The 16,230-nt window shown below is 43.0% G+C and overlaps 1 protein-coding gene across 1 annotated transcript in view; it reads left to right on the forward strand.

The window, feature by feature from the left end:
- Nucleotides 1-14,658, forward strand: part of col9a1b (collagen, type IX, alpha 1b) — a 35,867-nt gene extending 21,209 nt beyond the window's left edge. The window contains exons 21-32 of the mRNA XM_072670193.1: nucleotides 250-303; nucleotides 387-440; nucleotides 523-576; nucleotides 4,678-4,749; nucleotides 5,019-5,054; nucleotides 5,262-5,306; nucleotides 5,425-5,457; nucleotides 8,057-8,203; nucleotides 9,474-9,528; nucleotides 12,004-12,192; nucleotides 12,759-12,836; nucleotides 14,401-14,658. Coding sequence (XP_072526294.1) covers nucleotides 250-303; nucleotides 387-440; nucleotides 523-576; nucleotides 4,678-4,749; nucleotides 5,019-5,054; nucleotides 5,262-5,306; nucleotides 5,425-5,457; nucleotides 8,057-8,203; nucleotides 9,474-9,528; nucleotides 12,004-12,192; nucleotides 12,759-12,836; nucleotides 14,401-14,606 — 1,023 coding nt within the window. The 3' untranslated portion in view covers nucleotides 14,607-14,658. The remainder of the gene's footprint in view (nucleotides 1-249; nucleotides 304-386; nucleotides 441-522; nucleotides 577-4,677; nucleotides 4,750-5,018; nucleotides 5,055-5,261; nucleotides 5,307-5,424; nucleotides 5,458-8,056; nucleotides 8,204-9,473; nucleotides 9,529-12,003; nucleotides 12,193-12,758; nucleotides 12,837-14,400) is intronic.
- Nucleotides 14,659-16,230: the final 1,572 nt, after the last annotated feature.

Below are 16,230 nucleotides of genomic sequence, written 5' to 3' on the forward strand. Positions count from 1 at the left end.
AAAAGCGGCCATGCATAGTGTTGGACACAATGGGCTAGTAAAACAACGGTCTTTAATGCATCTAGGAACAGGAGGAAAGCCAAATCATTGGAAATTAAAGCATAAGTAAATACAGACAATGGCATGAGGGTTTTTTTTGTGGTTATGGAGCTTATAATTGGTCAGCCTATCTATAACAATACAGATACTAGCATGATAAAGAGAACACACTCACACCATCCACTTCTAATATGAGTTCTAATATTTCAGGGTAATGCTGGACAAGCAGGTCTTATTGGAACTATGGGATCTGCTGGGAGACAGGTGAGTTTCTAACAGCCCAACAACAGAGACGGTAACAGTAAGAGACGAAGATCTACTGGCTCACATTTTATGTTTGTTACCAGGGAGAACGTGGAGAACAGGGGGAAGTTGGACCTATTGGACCGATTGGTGGACCAGTAAGTGATTATCTTCTTCATCAAACATATAAATAAGTCTGTGGCTGTAGCATTGAAGTGATGTACCTCTGTTTGTGTTTAGGGAGACAGAGGAGAGCAAGGGCCATCTGGACCTATGGGGAAACCTGGAGCTAGAGTAAGTGGTGGATCTTTTGTTCTGTTGGTGAAATCTTTTGTGTGAATGTATTGGAAGGTCTTGTTAGGGCTAATTTCTCTTGATTTCCATTGGTGGGTACTTGACTATGTTTTATAGCCAGTGAAATCAGATCAATTACAGTCTTAGTTATCAGTATCAGGGTTATCGGCCAAGTATGCTCACACAAGGAATTTGCTTCTGGCTGTTACTAGTGACTCTCTAGGTATAACAATATTCAGCTATACAGACAATACACAATATACAGAGAACAATAGTACACACAGTATACACAGACTATAGTGTTATTCACAGAATAGCAGGTCCAAGACTTGAGGTTCCACACTACCACAAGCTACAGTAGACACAGTCATTTCCAGCTAACTGGTCTTTAAATAACACAAAGCTGATATCTTCTGGAATGGTCTGTCAACGACATGTAAATTTCTCCACCAGATGTGATGTTTTATTGTTATTTGGTCTGGATAAACTGATACGTCTACCACACTATTTTTAGGTGGGCCTATCTAGTCTAATTGGGCAGGTCTTGCCCCCTGAGGTCCACCTACAGTGACAGGCCTGAGTCACCTGCTTGGAAAGGGCTGAAAGGCTGTCATGTTACGCCCTTGTTTGACTCCTGTGGCCACTTTCCCTTTGCCTTTTGCCAAGCTCATTGTAATCCCACATGCTGGAAATCTTATTTTGTTGCCTGGCAGTGGAACAGAATATGCCAAAACCATCAAAGATTTTAAAAGATGGTAACAAAACTTGGTGAACTTGGTGAACAAGAAATAAGGCCATCAAAATCTCGCCCTGGAAAATCTGGTCCCATGGCCAAATATCCCAACTGGCCAAAGTGTCATAGTTTTAACACAGAAAAGGGAAAAGCAGCAGATGTTTGCCTGAAATCTAAAACAAGGGCCAAAATATTGAGAGATTTGGGTGAGAAAAGCAAGGTGATAGATAGCATATCATCCCTATCATGGCTAAAATTTTATCTTTAAAATGGCAATTTTACAGGAAAATAACAAATAAACATCCTAACGTTCAACTGAGGTCAATTTGGAGGTCAATTTTGGCAGGTTTAATGAAATTATATAAAAGAATCAAAAATGACAAATATCAAGATACAAGGTTTTTGTGGTGATATATACAAGGTATTTAGTGATGATATGCACGGTTTCCCGTCTAGAAAAATATTAGACTCCAAAAAATTAAATGCAGAACTATAATTCGCTCAAAAAAGGACAAAGTTTGGAGTTGGGAAGGCGAACCATGCCTAAAGCTCCTCCTCTTCCAGTCTAACATCCTATAAATGGCCATCTCCATGCCCCATGATGAGGGTTTCGCACCCCATCACCAACCCACCTCCTCCCTCCATTTATCAAGGATGTCACCCAGAGCTCCAGCCCACGTTCTCAGGGTTCTCTTTCCTCTTACAGTCATGCTACAGCCATATGCTGGAGGCACTGGTCTGAACTTGGAGATGAAATGTGTAGCAGCTCCTGGTCACGATGGTTTTAGAGGTAGAGGTGATGACACACATTTCATTATGACCATTAGTAGCCTGTAAGTACACTATATGGACAAAAGTATTGGGACACCTGCTCTTTTATCATTTCTTTCAAAGTCAAGGGTGTTAAAAAGAGTTCATCCTGCTTTTGTTGGAGTCTCTACTGTCCAGGGAAGGCTAGATTCTGCTAGATTTTGGGGCATTGTTGTGAGGATTTGATTGCATTTGGATAATCACCAACCCACCACATCCCCAACCAATTCCCCATCTCATTTCTGCTTTTGCTGCTGGGGGGCTTTATACCCCTCTAGCCCATGCCTGGCATTAGGCAGCATGGTGCCAGTAGGTTCATGTTAATCTGCTCCAGAGAGTCCTATTCTATTGGTAGTACTTAGAATGGGTTCATTAAAATGGGTGTCCACAAACATTTGACATGCAATGTTTTATTGAAGTAGGGATTTTTTAAGGTAGTCGCAATTGTAAAAGGATCATTTTTGGACACCCACTAAAGAAGTGTCCAACATTTCCACATGAATAAAAGATAGGCTGCCCCTCAGTTTACTGACTTTTGGTTGAGGGCTGTTGGAGTTATGATGTTTTATTCATGTGGAAATGATCTGCACATTTGAATGGGATACTCAGCGAAGCTCAGCAAGAAAAGGAAGAGGACCACGACTGAAAGGATGTGAATAAAGGGGAGAGAGAGAGTGTATGAGAGTGTAAAAGAGAGAGAGCAGAGAGAGAGAGAGATGCACTGATGGCTGCAGGGGAGAATGCTAACAGTGGCTGTCTCTGGAGGCCGGCCCTGAATGGGATCCTGCCAGAGAAGTGTTTTCACAGTAAGAAGAGACCGTCTTCAAGCACTGTCTCGTCAAAGAGCCCTCTGTTCCACTCACTCACACACACACACACACACACACACACACACACACTCAGGGATCAAAGATGGAGTTTGTACATATATACAGGCACACACTCGGGACAGCAGGGCTAGGTGCTCGCTGTGTACGGTGGCGTGCGAACGCTCGGTTCCTTCTGACAAGCTTCTTCTGAACCCGAGATTAACCAGTGTGTGTAGTGAGTCGCTGGCCTCCAGCCTTCAGCTTGATATTCAGTAGGAGCTTTGATACCAGCTGATGGTCTTAGATGAAGATCCTCATGGATCTGGCTTGTAACGGGATTCAGATCACTAAGAGCTTATTTTTGGCTTATTAAATCAGAGCATCAGTTATAAACAATGCCAGGTGAAGTATATCGTCACTGTTACGCAAAAAACTCTTAACACAATGACACTTGACACAATGTGAATCTGGAGGCATGGGTCTGAACTTGTAAAATAGAGATGGAGTGTGTTGCTGTTGCTAAATATGTTGATTTCGGAGCTAAATACATTTCATTATGGTCATTTGTAGCCGGCAACTATACTATATGGACAAAAGTATTGGGACACCTGCTCTTTGGTTGTGTCTTCTGAAATCAAGGGTATTAAAAAAGTTGATCCTGCTTTTGTTGGAGTTAATGTCTCTACTGTCCAGGAAAGAAGACTTTCTACTAGATTAAAAAAGTTACTTTATTAGTTTTTTATGTGAAAATCGCCAATAATTGCATATTTAGTTGTAATAATACACAAGAAACACCTTTTTACCCCCTGACGTGAATATTCTACCTATTTTTGTGGTATTTCTGGTGTAATTAGCAGCATTGTGATTCTTGTGGGTTCTAGATTGTGCCAGGTTTATTCCTTTATGTGAGTTTACAGCATTAAATCTGTAATACATCAACTGTTCCATATTTTAATAATATTAATTATTATTCTACTAATTATAGACTGTTCAAAGTATTTAATGAATTTATTATCATCCCAAATTCAGTCTCTATTCACGGTTCTTTGGTTGCGAAATCTCTATTTTGTGTTCATTTAAGGTCATTTTATCAGTGTTTGCTTGTTAATACGGATTAAACTAACATCTAGACAGTTTACATGTTGTGCAATTAACATATCAAGTGCTACAGTTTCTACTCATCACTAATTACAGCCTAAACAAACTGAATAATACTAGCATAACAGGGTGGTAACAAAGTGCATTATAAATGTATTGTGCATTATTACAATAAATAATGTAATTATTAGCAATTTACACGTAAAAGAGCTTCAGTTATGTATTAATTAAGGTCATGATGAATAAATCATAATGGGGATTGAGTAAATCCTTTAGTCATGTCAAACTACAGGGTTGTGGGTTCAATGCCCACTGTTTGGCCACTGCTGAAACTGTTGGGTTCCTGAGCTGAACAACTGCCGGATTCACATTGTATCAATGGTGCTTTATAAATTAGCATAAATATGCTTGAGAAAAGGAGATTGAAAGGCAGAAACAGCCTCTTGAAAGAGGCCGCTAAAGGGAAGGGATGTGTTCGCTCTGTGTGCAGCGCTGCTGACTCCAAAATAACCTTGAAACTTCTGAGCTCATCTTTTAAATTCCCTTTCAAGCCAAAAAAAAAGTCTGAAGCGAAAGGCAACCATCCAGCACAAGCTCACAGAAATGGAACTCCTGCCTGTCCATCTCATGTAGTATTAATCCTGTTCTCAGGGCCCTAAAGGTGACCTCGGCCTGCCTGGACTTCCTGGACCCCCGGGCGTGCCTGGAGAGAAAGGAGAGAGGGTGAGCGATGGATGAAACTTCAAAGCCATCATACTTGAGAAAGCAATTCATACTTTGATGTTAGCCAGTAAAAAAAAGGGCGGATGGTTAGAAGGATGTAAATCGTGAGGGTAGAAGCCATGGAGACGTAATTTGCTCCCTGTTGTGATCAGATCAGTATGTACATCTGTGTAATGTAGATGTAATATAGATGATCGCTTCAAAGGCATGGGTTGGCTGTTCAATAAAAAATGCATTTGCATCTATTTTTGATCAATTTATCTTCACAGGGCGAGTCTGGTGAACCTGGACCTAAAGGAGAGCAGGTAAGAAAATTAGCTTTCTGTAAATCAGTAGGTTTATATAACCTGTTATTGATCCTTTTAGTACAAACCCCCCTCAGGTCAATCTGCAGTGTGTGTATGTGTGTGTGTGTATGTTGAGGCTGTGATAAAGGCTGTGCTTTATAGAGGAAGAATTCCCTACACGTTCTCCTTTATGTGGTTCCTTATGGTGCCGTATCTCTATCCTAGGGAGAACAAGGCTCGGAGGGAAACCCTGGAGACAAAGGAGACGTTGTGAGTAGAACTATCCCTCTGAAGTAGAAGCACACCAGGTATTGAGCACTGGAAGACTGGAATATATCTAATATTTATTCATTTTTATCTGGGTTTTTTTCATATTTATGTCATATAGGGTAGCTCTGGTGAGCCTGGACCCAAGGGAGACGTAAGTTCAATTCAACTCTATTGTCATTATACTAATACATACAGGGTGGTGCAGTACAACCACTGATGCCCATGGTGATTTAACACCATTATTACATTATTACTAATAAGTCTAAATATTAAAATATCAGAGTATAATTTGTAATCCAAGTCTGATGACATTTATGGGGTTGAATACTTTAGAATACTGTGTTTAGAAGCTGTCCAGGCTAGATCTCACACCACATACGTCATACATTCATATACACTATACAAGTTATAAGTTTCAAGTTTCAGGTTTATTTGTCATTTGCACAACATGTCAGGACATTTATGCATTGAAATGTTTGTGGTGAGGCTCAGGGTGATGCTCTACAAGAGGGCAAAACTATATACATACTAAACATATTAAAATAAAGTTATATAAAAATGATATTAAATAAATACAAAATACAAACAAAATATACACAAAATACAGAATATACAAAGACAGGAGGGAACTGTGGAAATTCCTTGATCTGTACATTTATGAGACAGGTATAGTCTGAGAGAGAGTGGAGCTAAATATAAATATGTATGTTTATGTCTATTCCTGTTGTATAAAGTAACTTAGTGATGTTGTCCATAGCAGTGATATATAGAGTATTAATAATAAAGTGTCCAAGCGCAGTGGTGTTGGTGAAAGGTTCACAGCTTGTTCAGGAACCTGATGGCTTGTGGGTGGAAACTGTTCATTAGCCAGTTTGTTCTGGCCTGGATGCTGCGGTACCTCCTGCCTGATGGCAGTAAGGGGAACAGGCCGTGTGCTGGGTGGCTACAATACAAATAAATAGGTCTAGTATGGATGCTGCAGTGCTGGAGTATCAGGTAAAAATTCAAAATTCAAGTGAACACAGGATCTCCGACCATATAGGGGAGTGACTTTTAAAGCCTGTAGTAGAGCCGAGTGACATTTAAACATAATTGGCAAAATGTTTACTTGAGAAATTGTGATTATTGATTGCATTTCTCATCCTCCCCCACATACACACATACATACACATATTTCTCAGACTAATACAGTGAGTTCCAAAGCCATCTCTGTGTGTTTTTACATACTATAATACTAAAAAAACAAGATATGATCTGCTGTTAGAGAGGGGTTTTAGCTATAACCGTGGGAAAACATGAAGTATGACATTCCTGTCATTTCACGACAATCTAAAAGATTTGAGATCCATAAACCTCATGAAAAATGCTTAAAATTTATCAGATATACAGCATAAAATACTTTCTGCAGATACTGTCTAACCTAATATTTATTTTAACCTAATAAGCTTTCTTCAGTTATCATTGTCACTATCGAGTTACATTACATTACACAGGCCTATTGGAGTAGTGTAAGGTGGTCTACTACTGGTTTAGCAACAAGCTGTTGTTTTTTGAGGCTAACTTGAACTTGGTTGTGGGTAGACGGTATGGATGGACATTCCCATCCCATTTAAGTATAGGACTCTTAAGGCTACAGGCTTCCACACTATCTTCTACCCAATTTGGAAGGCCAATTACCAAATCACATCCCCCATTAATGTGAACTCCCCCTATCATTAGCAACGCCCCCAACTCTAGGAGGGTGAAGACTTACCCATATCTCCTCCAACACATGTGAAGCATGTTTGGAGGAAATGCCATCAACCTAAAAGCCAGTTGTGCTCTCTCAGACTCCAGTTCCTGATGGCAAGCAGAATGACCTAGGATTTGAACCAGCGAGCCTCAGTTCATGATGGTACAGCCTTTGTCTTCTGGACCACTCAGAGCACCCCAAATAAGTTTTGATGCATTGTGCTTCTGCTATGGGCATTTCTTTATGATGCTTCCAATAGCTGTGGTTTATACCATTTACTAACCAGCACTAGAAGCCTCTGGCAGAATTGTGGGCCTTGTCCTCCAGTGTGTGGTAGTTCAGTAGTAGTTCAGGAATCAAATCAAATCAGAATCTGATATTGTCAGAAAGCAGCTTTACAGGATCAGTAATAAGACTAAAGATCAACTAAACCTAAAACCCCAGTGAGCAGCCAAAGGTGACTGGTGAGGAAAAACTCCCTCAGAGCTGGAGGAAGAAACCTTAGGAGGAGCCAAGACTCACAAGAGGGACCCATCTATCCTCCTCTGGGCAGAACTATTATCAAATTATTAAGAAAAAATGATAATAAATTATTGAGAAAAGTCATCGGACTACTGCATAATATGATCAGGAATACTGATATAATCATAGTAGTGATGGTAAGAGTCAAGCCAACTAAAATGTAAGCGCTGGCTCTACTATTGGAAGATTGAAGGTTCAGTCCCTGGTGCTGCCACAACTTTTCATGTGGGGATAAAAATGACTAAACTGAGGCGAAAACTTGGGGGGAAAATAGGATCTACTCAGCCGATTCTTCTATATACAGCTGCCCAGCATTAAAACACTCGAGAGTGCACTATATATAGTGCTCATATTTCAATATCTCTGATTTTTAATAATCTTAACCTTTAATAACTATTTGAATATTCAAACACCCAAATCCCAGTAAAAAATAGTGCCAATAAAAAAAGTATGTAGGTATTTTTTTAGATGCATCTTCAGTCTTTGTTGATTCCAGGTTGGAAACCCAGGAGATCCAGGGAACAGAGGTCCTGAGGGAGCACGAGGGCAGCCTGGCATTGAGGGACCCCAAGGCAGTCCTGGACCTCGTGGCATGCAGGGAGACAGAGGATCACCAGGGCCACGTGGCTCACAGGGACCAGCGGTGAGATCACACACTCCTTTGAGAACAGGTCTTTGAGAGACTCACTCAAAAGCCTTGTATCTCCAGAATATGATTTTTACAGGAGGTGGAGAAACCTTCTTCACTTTCAATGGAAGTCAATGGAAAAAGATTTGAAGCCATTTTTGTAAGGGTTCAGTCCACACTGCCGGTCAGCAGCGGGGGGTCAAGGCGGTGTAGTAAGAAAGCCACCCCCCCATGTCCCTGTAAAAATCTTGGAGCATTTCTATTGGTCCATTAATCATGAATAATGTTACAAAAACAGCAAAAATGGAGATATAAGGTTTTTACATGATAGTTATAATGAAACACTCAGGAGTGTTTATCCTGGCTACACTACAGAATGGTGGAGGAATCCTCCAGTGCTAGTGCTAGATTGGATCATGCCTTCAGCTTCTGATGATGACTGTGGCTGGGATGGAGGGGATGGAGTTCCGGGTGGCTTTTGCTTTGTGGTACGAAGCCAGGTCCCCCCCCTCTGATGTGTGGAGCCAGGAATGATAAATGACAGGGTTAAAGGGAAGGTGACGGGGTGTTGGAGGAGTTGTGCAGACTTCTCATAGACCCGTGAACACGGTAGAGCTGGAATTTATAGGATGTTAGATTAGAAAGGAGTGGCTCCAGGCATGTTTCTCCTCCCAAAATTGGGTTATTTCATATGTAACTCCACAAGAAGTGGCGTCAGTTCTTGAAGGTCATGGAGATGTTGAATCTGAGCCTCTCTGACAAGAACCAAACTGTGATGTTCTAGACCACTGGAGGGTCAGAACATCTCCAAAACATCAGGAAGGTCTTGTTGGCTGTTCCTACAGGGTATGCAGTGGACGGTACAGTCAGTCAATGGAAAGGTGCCCAAGGCTCATTGAATTGATGCTTATGGAGGCCCCATCTCACAGCTTACACGACTTAAAGGATCTGCTGAACTCCTAAAGAGGTCCCGTGGAGGTCATGCGTCAGTGGGTTAGAGCTGTAAGAGTTATTAGCTGGTGGTTTTAATGTTATGGCTGATTTTGTGAAGGCCTCTGGGCTTGTTCTCCCAGTTTCCGAGTTCACCAAGTGTCCCACCAGGTGATGAACAGTGGAAAGGTGCATCCTCCTGCTCTTAAGAAAGGATGTGTGTTGCGTTGGAAGCACCGCAGTGTTGTTTAATCACTTCTCGTTAATTTCACAGTGGTTTATCTGAGATAAAGCACTTAGGATGGTGTGTGTGATTTTAGACACTTTCAGACAAAGCCCTCCTGTGTGTTCGCAGGGTAAAGCGCCAAGTGATCAGCACATCAGACAGGTCTGCATGCGGGTAATGCAAGGTAAGTCTGGCAGCCTTAAACTTTTTTATTTTGCTTGTCTGGAGCTGAGAAAAGTAGTGAATAAGTAAGAAAATAAATAAATAAATAAATAAATACATAAATGAAAGCTCAAATCTCTTTCCTCCTCCTTAATTTGCTGCCGTTTGAAGTCTGGCAGAGCCTCACTCGAATGTAGACGCCCACGACGTCAGAACTCTTTAGGCAGCGAGCAGATAAGCACTGGCCGGCGTCTGAAAAAGACAGCTGGAAGTGAAAGAGAGGGAGCTTGCCTTTTGTTTGTGGTGTGGATGAAAGATTCTGTGTGATTCCAGCAAGTCTGATCTTCAGAAACACTCTGCTCAAGTTACCAGACTTAGCCGTCGCCCTTGTTCCTACTCTTTCCACCTCCTCCACCTCCGTCTGCAACTTTTTCCTTTCTGCTTTCTCATGACTTTTTCATCCACGTTTCACTGAAAAATTCATTTTCCCATCATCCGAGCTGCACTTTCTGCTTACAGGGCTGAGCCTGACACCCAGGTTCCTTCCTCTAAATCTCCCGACCACTCAGCCGAGCGAGCCGTGCGCATATTTTCATAGAAGACCTTCCGAATGGAGGTTAAAATCCGGCGTGCCCCGATTTTAGTGAGCAGTGTTTAAGGCCTGAGTATTGGATTCTTTTTTACGTTGTGAATAATCTTCCTGTCTATTCACTCCTCTCGCTGTCTGAACACACGGTGAGATCACACAGACCAAAAAAAAACATCCGCGGTCTCTTTCTGCCCAATTTACCGCCGCAAATTGAAAAGGAAAAGATGAGCGAGGGAACATCAAAGCATGGACGAGAAAGAAAGAGGGGAGGTGGGGATTTACAGAAGTCTCTAACAGCTTTGATTGAAAATTCTAAATCCCATGAACTGAAAGCTTATCCAGTGCCAAGTTGAAAGTTTTCAGTGCAGAGCGGTAACTTTTAGTGTGAAAGCAGCGTTATGGCCTTGTAACACACGCCTTGTGTGGTCTGGAGAAGGAGCATTTGGTCAAATAGGCGCCTTCAGGCGAAAGGGTAATGCTAAAGAGCTTTGGTTCTGAGCTGTTTTACTCTACGCTCTTTATTTAAGCTCTGCTCAATACGTTATCAGGCTAACTGCTAAATCCAACAGCTTTAAGAGGGTAAACATGTGCAAGAGTACAAAGTCCTGATCGTTCAGTCACTAATCGTGTACCTATTTCAAGACTAATGCTGTTTATCAAGCAAAGATACAACAATATGGAGCTCCTGGGATGATTACGACAGCAGAATTTCATGGAATTTGGACCGGCAGTGCTACTGCTTTCACTGTGCTTAGCTCTGAAGACCCAAACTGGGGTACATGCTAATGTCTGCAATGCAATGTCTATGTAAACTCATGCATCCACATTCAGTCAGGAGAATTAATGAGTAATCTCATTACTTTACCATGTGGTTTATGGTTTGGTATGGTTTATGATATGCAACTGCTAACTGCTAAGTCATCTACTTGGCTATTTGGTACCCCACTGCCACCAAAAATCTCTACTTTTATACTGAAACTCATGATGCAGCTCTAGACTGTTGCAGTCTAGTATAGATGTCTGGTGGAATTATGTTCACTTTGCTGTTTAATAAGGTGACCATATTTCCACATTTTGTTTATGAAAAAAAGAGGAGACTGGGGACATGTGAAAATTGGTTAAATAGGTAGTTGGACCATAGCGATACCTTTAAAACATTCAACCTTAATACATAGCTGCAGTGAAAAGGTGGGGCTTGGTTGACCAATGATTGATGTAGATGCAGGTACATGTAGACCAATAGCAGTGGTGAGAAGGCAGGACCTAAGCAGTTTATCCAATGGTTGATTTAGATGCAGGTGCATGTAGACCAATAGTGGCGATGAAAAGGCGGGACTTAAGTAGTTTGACCGATGCTTCATGTAGATGCAGGTACATGTAGACCAATAGCAGCAGTGAGAAGGCGGAACCTAAGCAGTTTATCCGATGGTTGATGTAGATGCAGGTACATGTAGACCAATAGTGGCGATAAAAAGGCGGTACTTAAGCAGGTTGACCAATGATTGATGTAGATACAGGTACATGTAAACCAATAGCAGCAGTGAGAAGGTGGGACTTAAGCAGGTTGACCAATGGTTGATGTAGACGCAGGTACAAGTAGACCAATAGCAGTGGCGAGAAGGTGGGGCTTAAGCAGTTTATCCAATGGTTGATGTAGAGCAGGTACATGTAGACCAATAGTGTCAACGAAAAGGCGGGACTTAAGCAGGTTGACCAATGGTTGATGTAGATGCAGGTACATGTAAGAAAGGGGACATTTGGTCACCCTAGTTGTCTCAACTCATTATGGCAGGTGCTTTAGCCAATCTGCTAATTAGCTAGTTAGCTCCTTGGCTAAGTTCAGCTCCACACACAATGCTCCACTGCCCCAAATGAGAGCAGCCTGCTAATTCATCTTTGCTATTCCAGAGCAACTGGCCCAGTTAGCTGCCAGTCTGAGGAGGCCTGAGTCTGGCGCAGCTGGACTTCCTGGAAGGCCAGGACTCCCTGGTCCTCCTGGACCTCCAGGGGACAGCGGTTTTCCTGGACAAGCTGGATCAAGAGGACTTCCTGGCCTTAAAGGACCACCAGGACAAATTGGTCTTAAAGGGCCTAAAGGTGGGTCTTCCTTATTAGGTGGGGCAAACCTTATTAAGGCTGTTAGACCTGGGCCTTCAGTAAAATCGAGCCGCCTAGCCATGCAGTCTGCCTTTCTTCCACACATCAGTGAAGGAACGGGAGGTTCTGAAGAGCTCACTGAACTCCAGCGTGGTTCTGTATGTAATGGGAGACACCGCTACACCAACAACAATCAGTCAGCTGGTAAATTTTTATAAAGTCCTCCCTCCTAGATCTCCCTCCATCAGCTGTGAGTGGTATTATTATTGAACAGTGGAAGAGTTTAGGAGGAACAGCTCACAGAGAGCAGCTCAGTGTCCACCGAGTGTCTGTCAGACCACGTAAAGTTACAGAGCGGGGTCAGGGCCGAGTGCTGAGCTCAGAGCAGAGTGCAGAAAAGCCTCCAACTGACTCAGTAACTGCAGCAGAGCTCCAGACCTGCTGCTGCTGGTAGAGCTTAGAGCTTAAAGGGGGACCAGCTCCATATTAATTGCAGTGTATGTTCTATACTATAAAGCACTGATGATGAAGTATGTCATTCTTGATGTATTCTCTATATTTTCCAGGTGAAATGGGTGACCGAGGAGCAAGAGGGCAGACTGTGCGAGGACCTAAAGGCATACCAGGACCACCCGGCCTGCCAGGTGAGCTTCAGCAACCACACTGCCTGCCTGATATCACCTAGTCTCATATGATCCACCGTGGATGCCAACTGTTAATGAAGTTTTTCATATTTTCAGAACAGTGGAGTTAATATTCTGCTGACAGGACGAGCTTATTCTGACTCATAAAGGTCTTTATAGGAGCTGTCATCTTCTGCAAAGCAATTCAATTAAAAAACAAAAAAAGAAGAGGCTCAAAATGATGCAGGGTTATATTTAGCAGCAGTGGGGAGATTGACTCGGAGGAATATTGTCTAATGCAAAACTGTCTCAGGCCCAATGACTCTGACGACTCGTTAGAGCGCATGTGGTCTTGTGTACGTCACTGCTGATTACTGTCCGTCAGATTAGTGTCGGCGTAAACAGCCCAGTGTTGGAAGAAATCTTGGTGATTTGATGAGTGCAGACAGTTGCATATTAGCGGAGAAGCAGTGATGTTTCCAGGGTTCGAAGCTTCGGCTGCATTAGATCAACATTAGTCCAGCAGGAATTGATCTTGAGTAAATAAGCAGCCTGTGATTCATTACTGGCGTGCAGGCGCTCGCTTATCCAACCTCAACCATAAAATATCTCCATTTTGATCCACCTGTCTATGTCCTCTTTCAACTGGGACATGGGTTCAGAATGGGTTCCACTATAATTGTTTTCTCGTAACAATTGCAGAACCCTTTCAGACAGTATACGTCTTCTAGGAAATGTCTACACGAGGTTTACCATTAAAAGAAGAACCAGTTACGCAGCCATGTTGGGCTCCTGAGCAAGGCCCCTATGGTGTGCTTGCCTGAATATTAGGGAGGGGCATTGTGCTTTATTTTGGTGGACACTGCTGGCTTTGCAGATGACCCAACTTCAATGGCCCTTTGAGTTGTTCTCGTTCTACATAGAACCGTTGGCTACACTAAAGAACCATTGAAGAACCCTTTTTTAGGAGTGTAGCTAAACATCTACCATTGGACGTTCTAATGTGCTGGGGGCAGTGGTGGCTCAGTGGTTAGAGCACCGGGCTGTGGGTTCGATACCTGGGCTTTTGAGAAAGGCCCCTATAGTGTGCTGGCCTGAATATTAGGGAGGGGCTTTGTGCTTTATTTTGCTGGACACTGCTGGCTTTGCAGATGACCCAACCCCAGGGCTTTTACATTTATCCATTCACATGGCTCTCTGAGTTGTTATCGTTCTACATAGAACCATTGGCTACACTAAAGAACCCTTGAAGAACCCTTAGTCTGGTTAGTGTATAGTGGAAGTGACCATTTCTGCAGATACTTCGTACATTACTGACCATCATTTCTTGGTCTGATCGGTTAATTCTCCTGAATAGCGTTTCATTGACTTTCGTCATTTGACCTTCACGTCCAGCTTTATAGAGCAGGTGTCTGCTGGACTTCTGGGCTGAGTGTTCGTTCTCCGGCATGGACCGATCTGTCAAACCAGTCTGGACGTGCAGCGTGTTGTGTTCGCTGATGGTCATCAGCTACTAGCCTCACGGTTAGTTATTCTGTCTAGGGATGTCCTAAACACTAAACCCGCTTCTACTTGTCTCTTTCAGGTGAGCCTGGTAAGCCCGGTTATGGTCAGGATGGTCGTGATGGTGAAAGAGGTCCTCCAGGTTTTCCTGGACAGCCTGGTGTTCCTGGACCTCCTGGCAGTGCTGGCCCCCCTGGCTACTGCGACCCTTCAGCATGTAACCTGAGTGCGGGCGCTGCTCACCAGTCCCTGAAGGACTCCAGCATGAAGGGACCGGGCGGTAACTAGGTGCCCACTCTCAGTCAGGACATCAGGGCAACGGAGACTGAGGCAGAAGGACACGAGAACAGCCCAGTGCTCACACTGGTGATGCGCTTACACCCACCAGTGCTTTTCCACCCTCCAGCATAAACTGGAACACTTTTCAACCTCTTGGAGAGGGTTTATTTTTTATTTTTTTAGTTCCTGGAAAACTCATAGCCTAGGATATCACCTGTTCGTTGGACCTTGTTAACTGGTATCTCTTTTAAACCAGAGGTCTTCAAATCTGGACCTTGAGTCCAGTTTCCAGTCCTGGATTTAGTAATCCAGGTGTAACACCATGTGCTCTTTCCACTAGAACAAACCACAGGACTGGAAACTGGATTCAAGGTTCAGATTTGAAGACCCTTTGTAGATCTTCCAGACTGCTGTTTTCCAGAATTCCTCTAAAGCGTAATGGTTCTTAGCTTGGATGGATGGTTTTGGTAAAGGCCTTCAGTTAGTTCAGAGCCTTTACATGATGTGGAGGTTCTTAAAACTTAAAAAGATGCAATTCATGCTTTACAAAACTGTCTTTCCTACAGAAGCATCCATTGAAAGGTTCTACCACCCCCCCCCCTTGTCCATTGAATGATCCCCAGCAGCATCATGACCTCGAGGCGTCTTTCAGTGTTTTTCAGCTTCTGATTTGTAGCCAGTGTAGTATACTACTAAACTGTGTGCCAAAGATAAAATTACTGGAAAGCCTACCGGTGTTGTCAGCGTGTACAGAGATTTCACAGGAGCTGTTTTCTGAAATAAAAAGGGAGAGAAGGTTATAAAGGAAGGCGTCGCACTGAAGGATGTCCTGGACGTCTCTGTAGATGCTTGCTTTCAGCTGTGCGGAGCAGAGGAGATGCTTTCTTTCCTCTTTGTTTCAGGATTCAGAAGCAAATGATAGAATATTGGGCTTTTCATAAGGTTTGTATTTATTTGCATTGGTATTAAATGAAGGTGAAACTAAAGTTTGTACAGAATTACAAGAAAAAACACAATGAAATAAAAGTGGGATGTTTTTGTATTGAGTCTGAACACAGATCTCAGCTCTCAGCCTGTTTCTGTTTAGAAGAGCAATAGTCAACACCCTACTACTCCACTCTCATCTCCTTAACACCCTGTTTCTCCACCCCCCTTTACTCTACCCCATTTCCTCAACACCCCTTTACTCTACCCCATTTCCTCAACGCTCCTTTACTCTACCCATCTCCTCAACACCCCTTTACTCTACCCCATCTCCTCAACACTCCTTTACTCTACCCCATCTCCTCAACACTCCTTTACTCTACCCCATCTCCTCAACGCTCCTTTACTCTACCCCATCTCCTCAACACTCCTTTACTCTACCCCATCTCCTCAACGCTCCTTTACTCTACCCCATCTCCTTAACACCTTGTTACTCTACCCCATCTCCTCAACGCTCCTTTACCCCATCTCCTCAACACCCTATTACTCCACCCTTATCTCCTCAACACCTTGTTACTCTACCCCATCTCCTCAACACCTTGTTACTCTACCCCATCTCCTCAACACCCCTTTACTCTACCCCATCTCCTCAACACCCCTTTACTCTACCCCATCTCCTCAACACCCCTTTACTCTACCCCATCTCCTC

The sequence above is a fragment of the Salminus brasiliensis genome, chromosome 24 (genome assembly GCF_030463535.1).
Source record: "Salminus brasiliensis chromosome 24, fSalBra1.hap2, whole genome shotgun sequence".
Taxonomy (NCBI): Eukaryota; Metazoa; Chordata; class Actinopteri; order Characiformes; family Bryconidae; genus Salminus; species Salminus brasiliensis.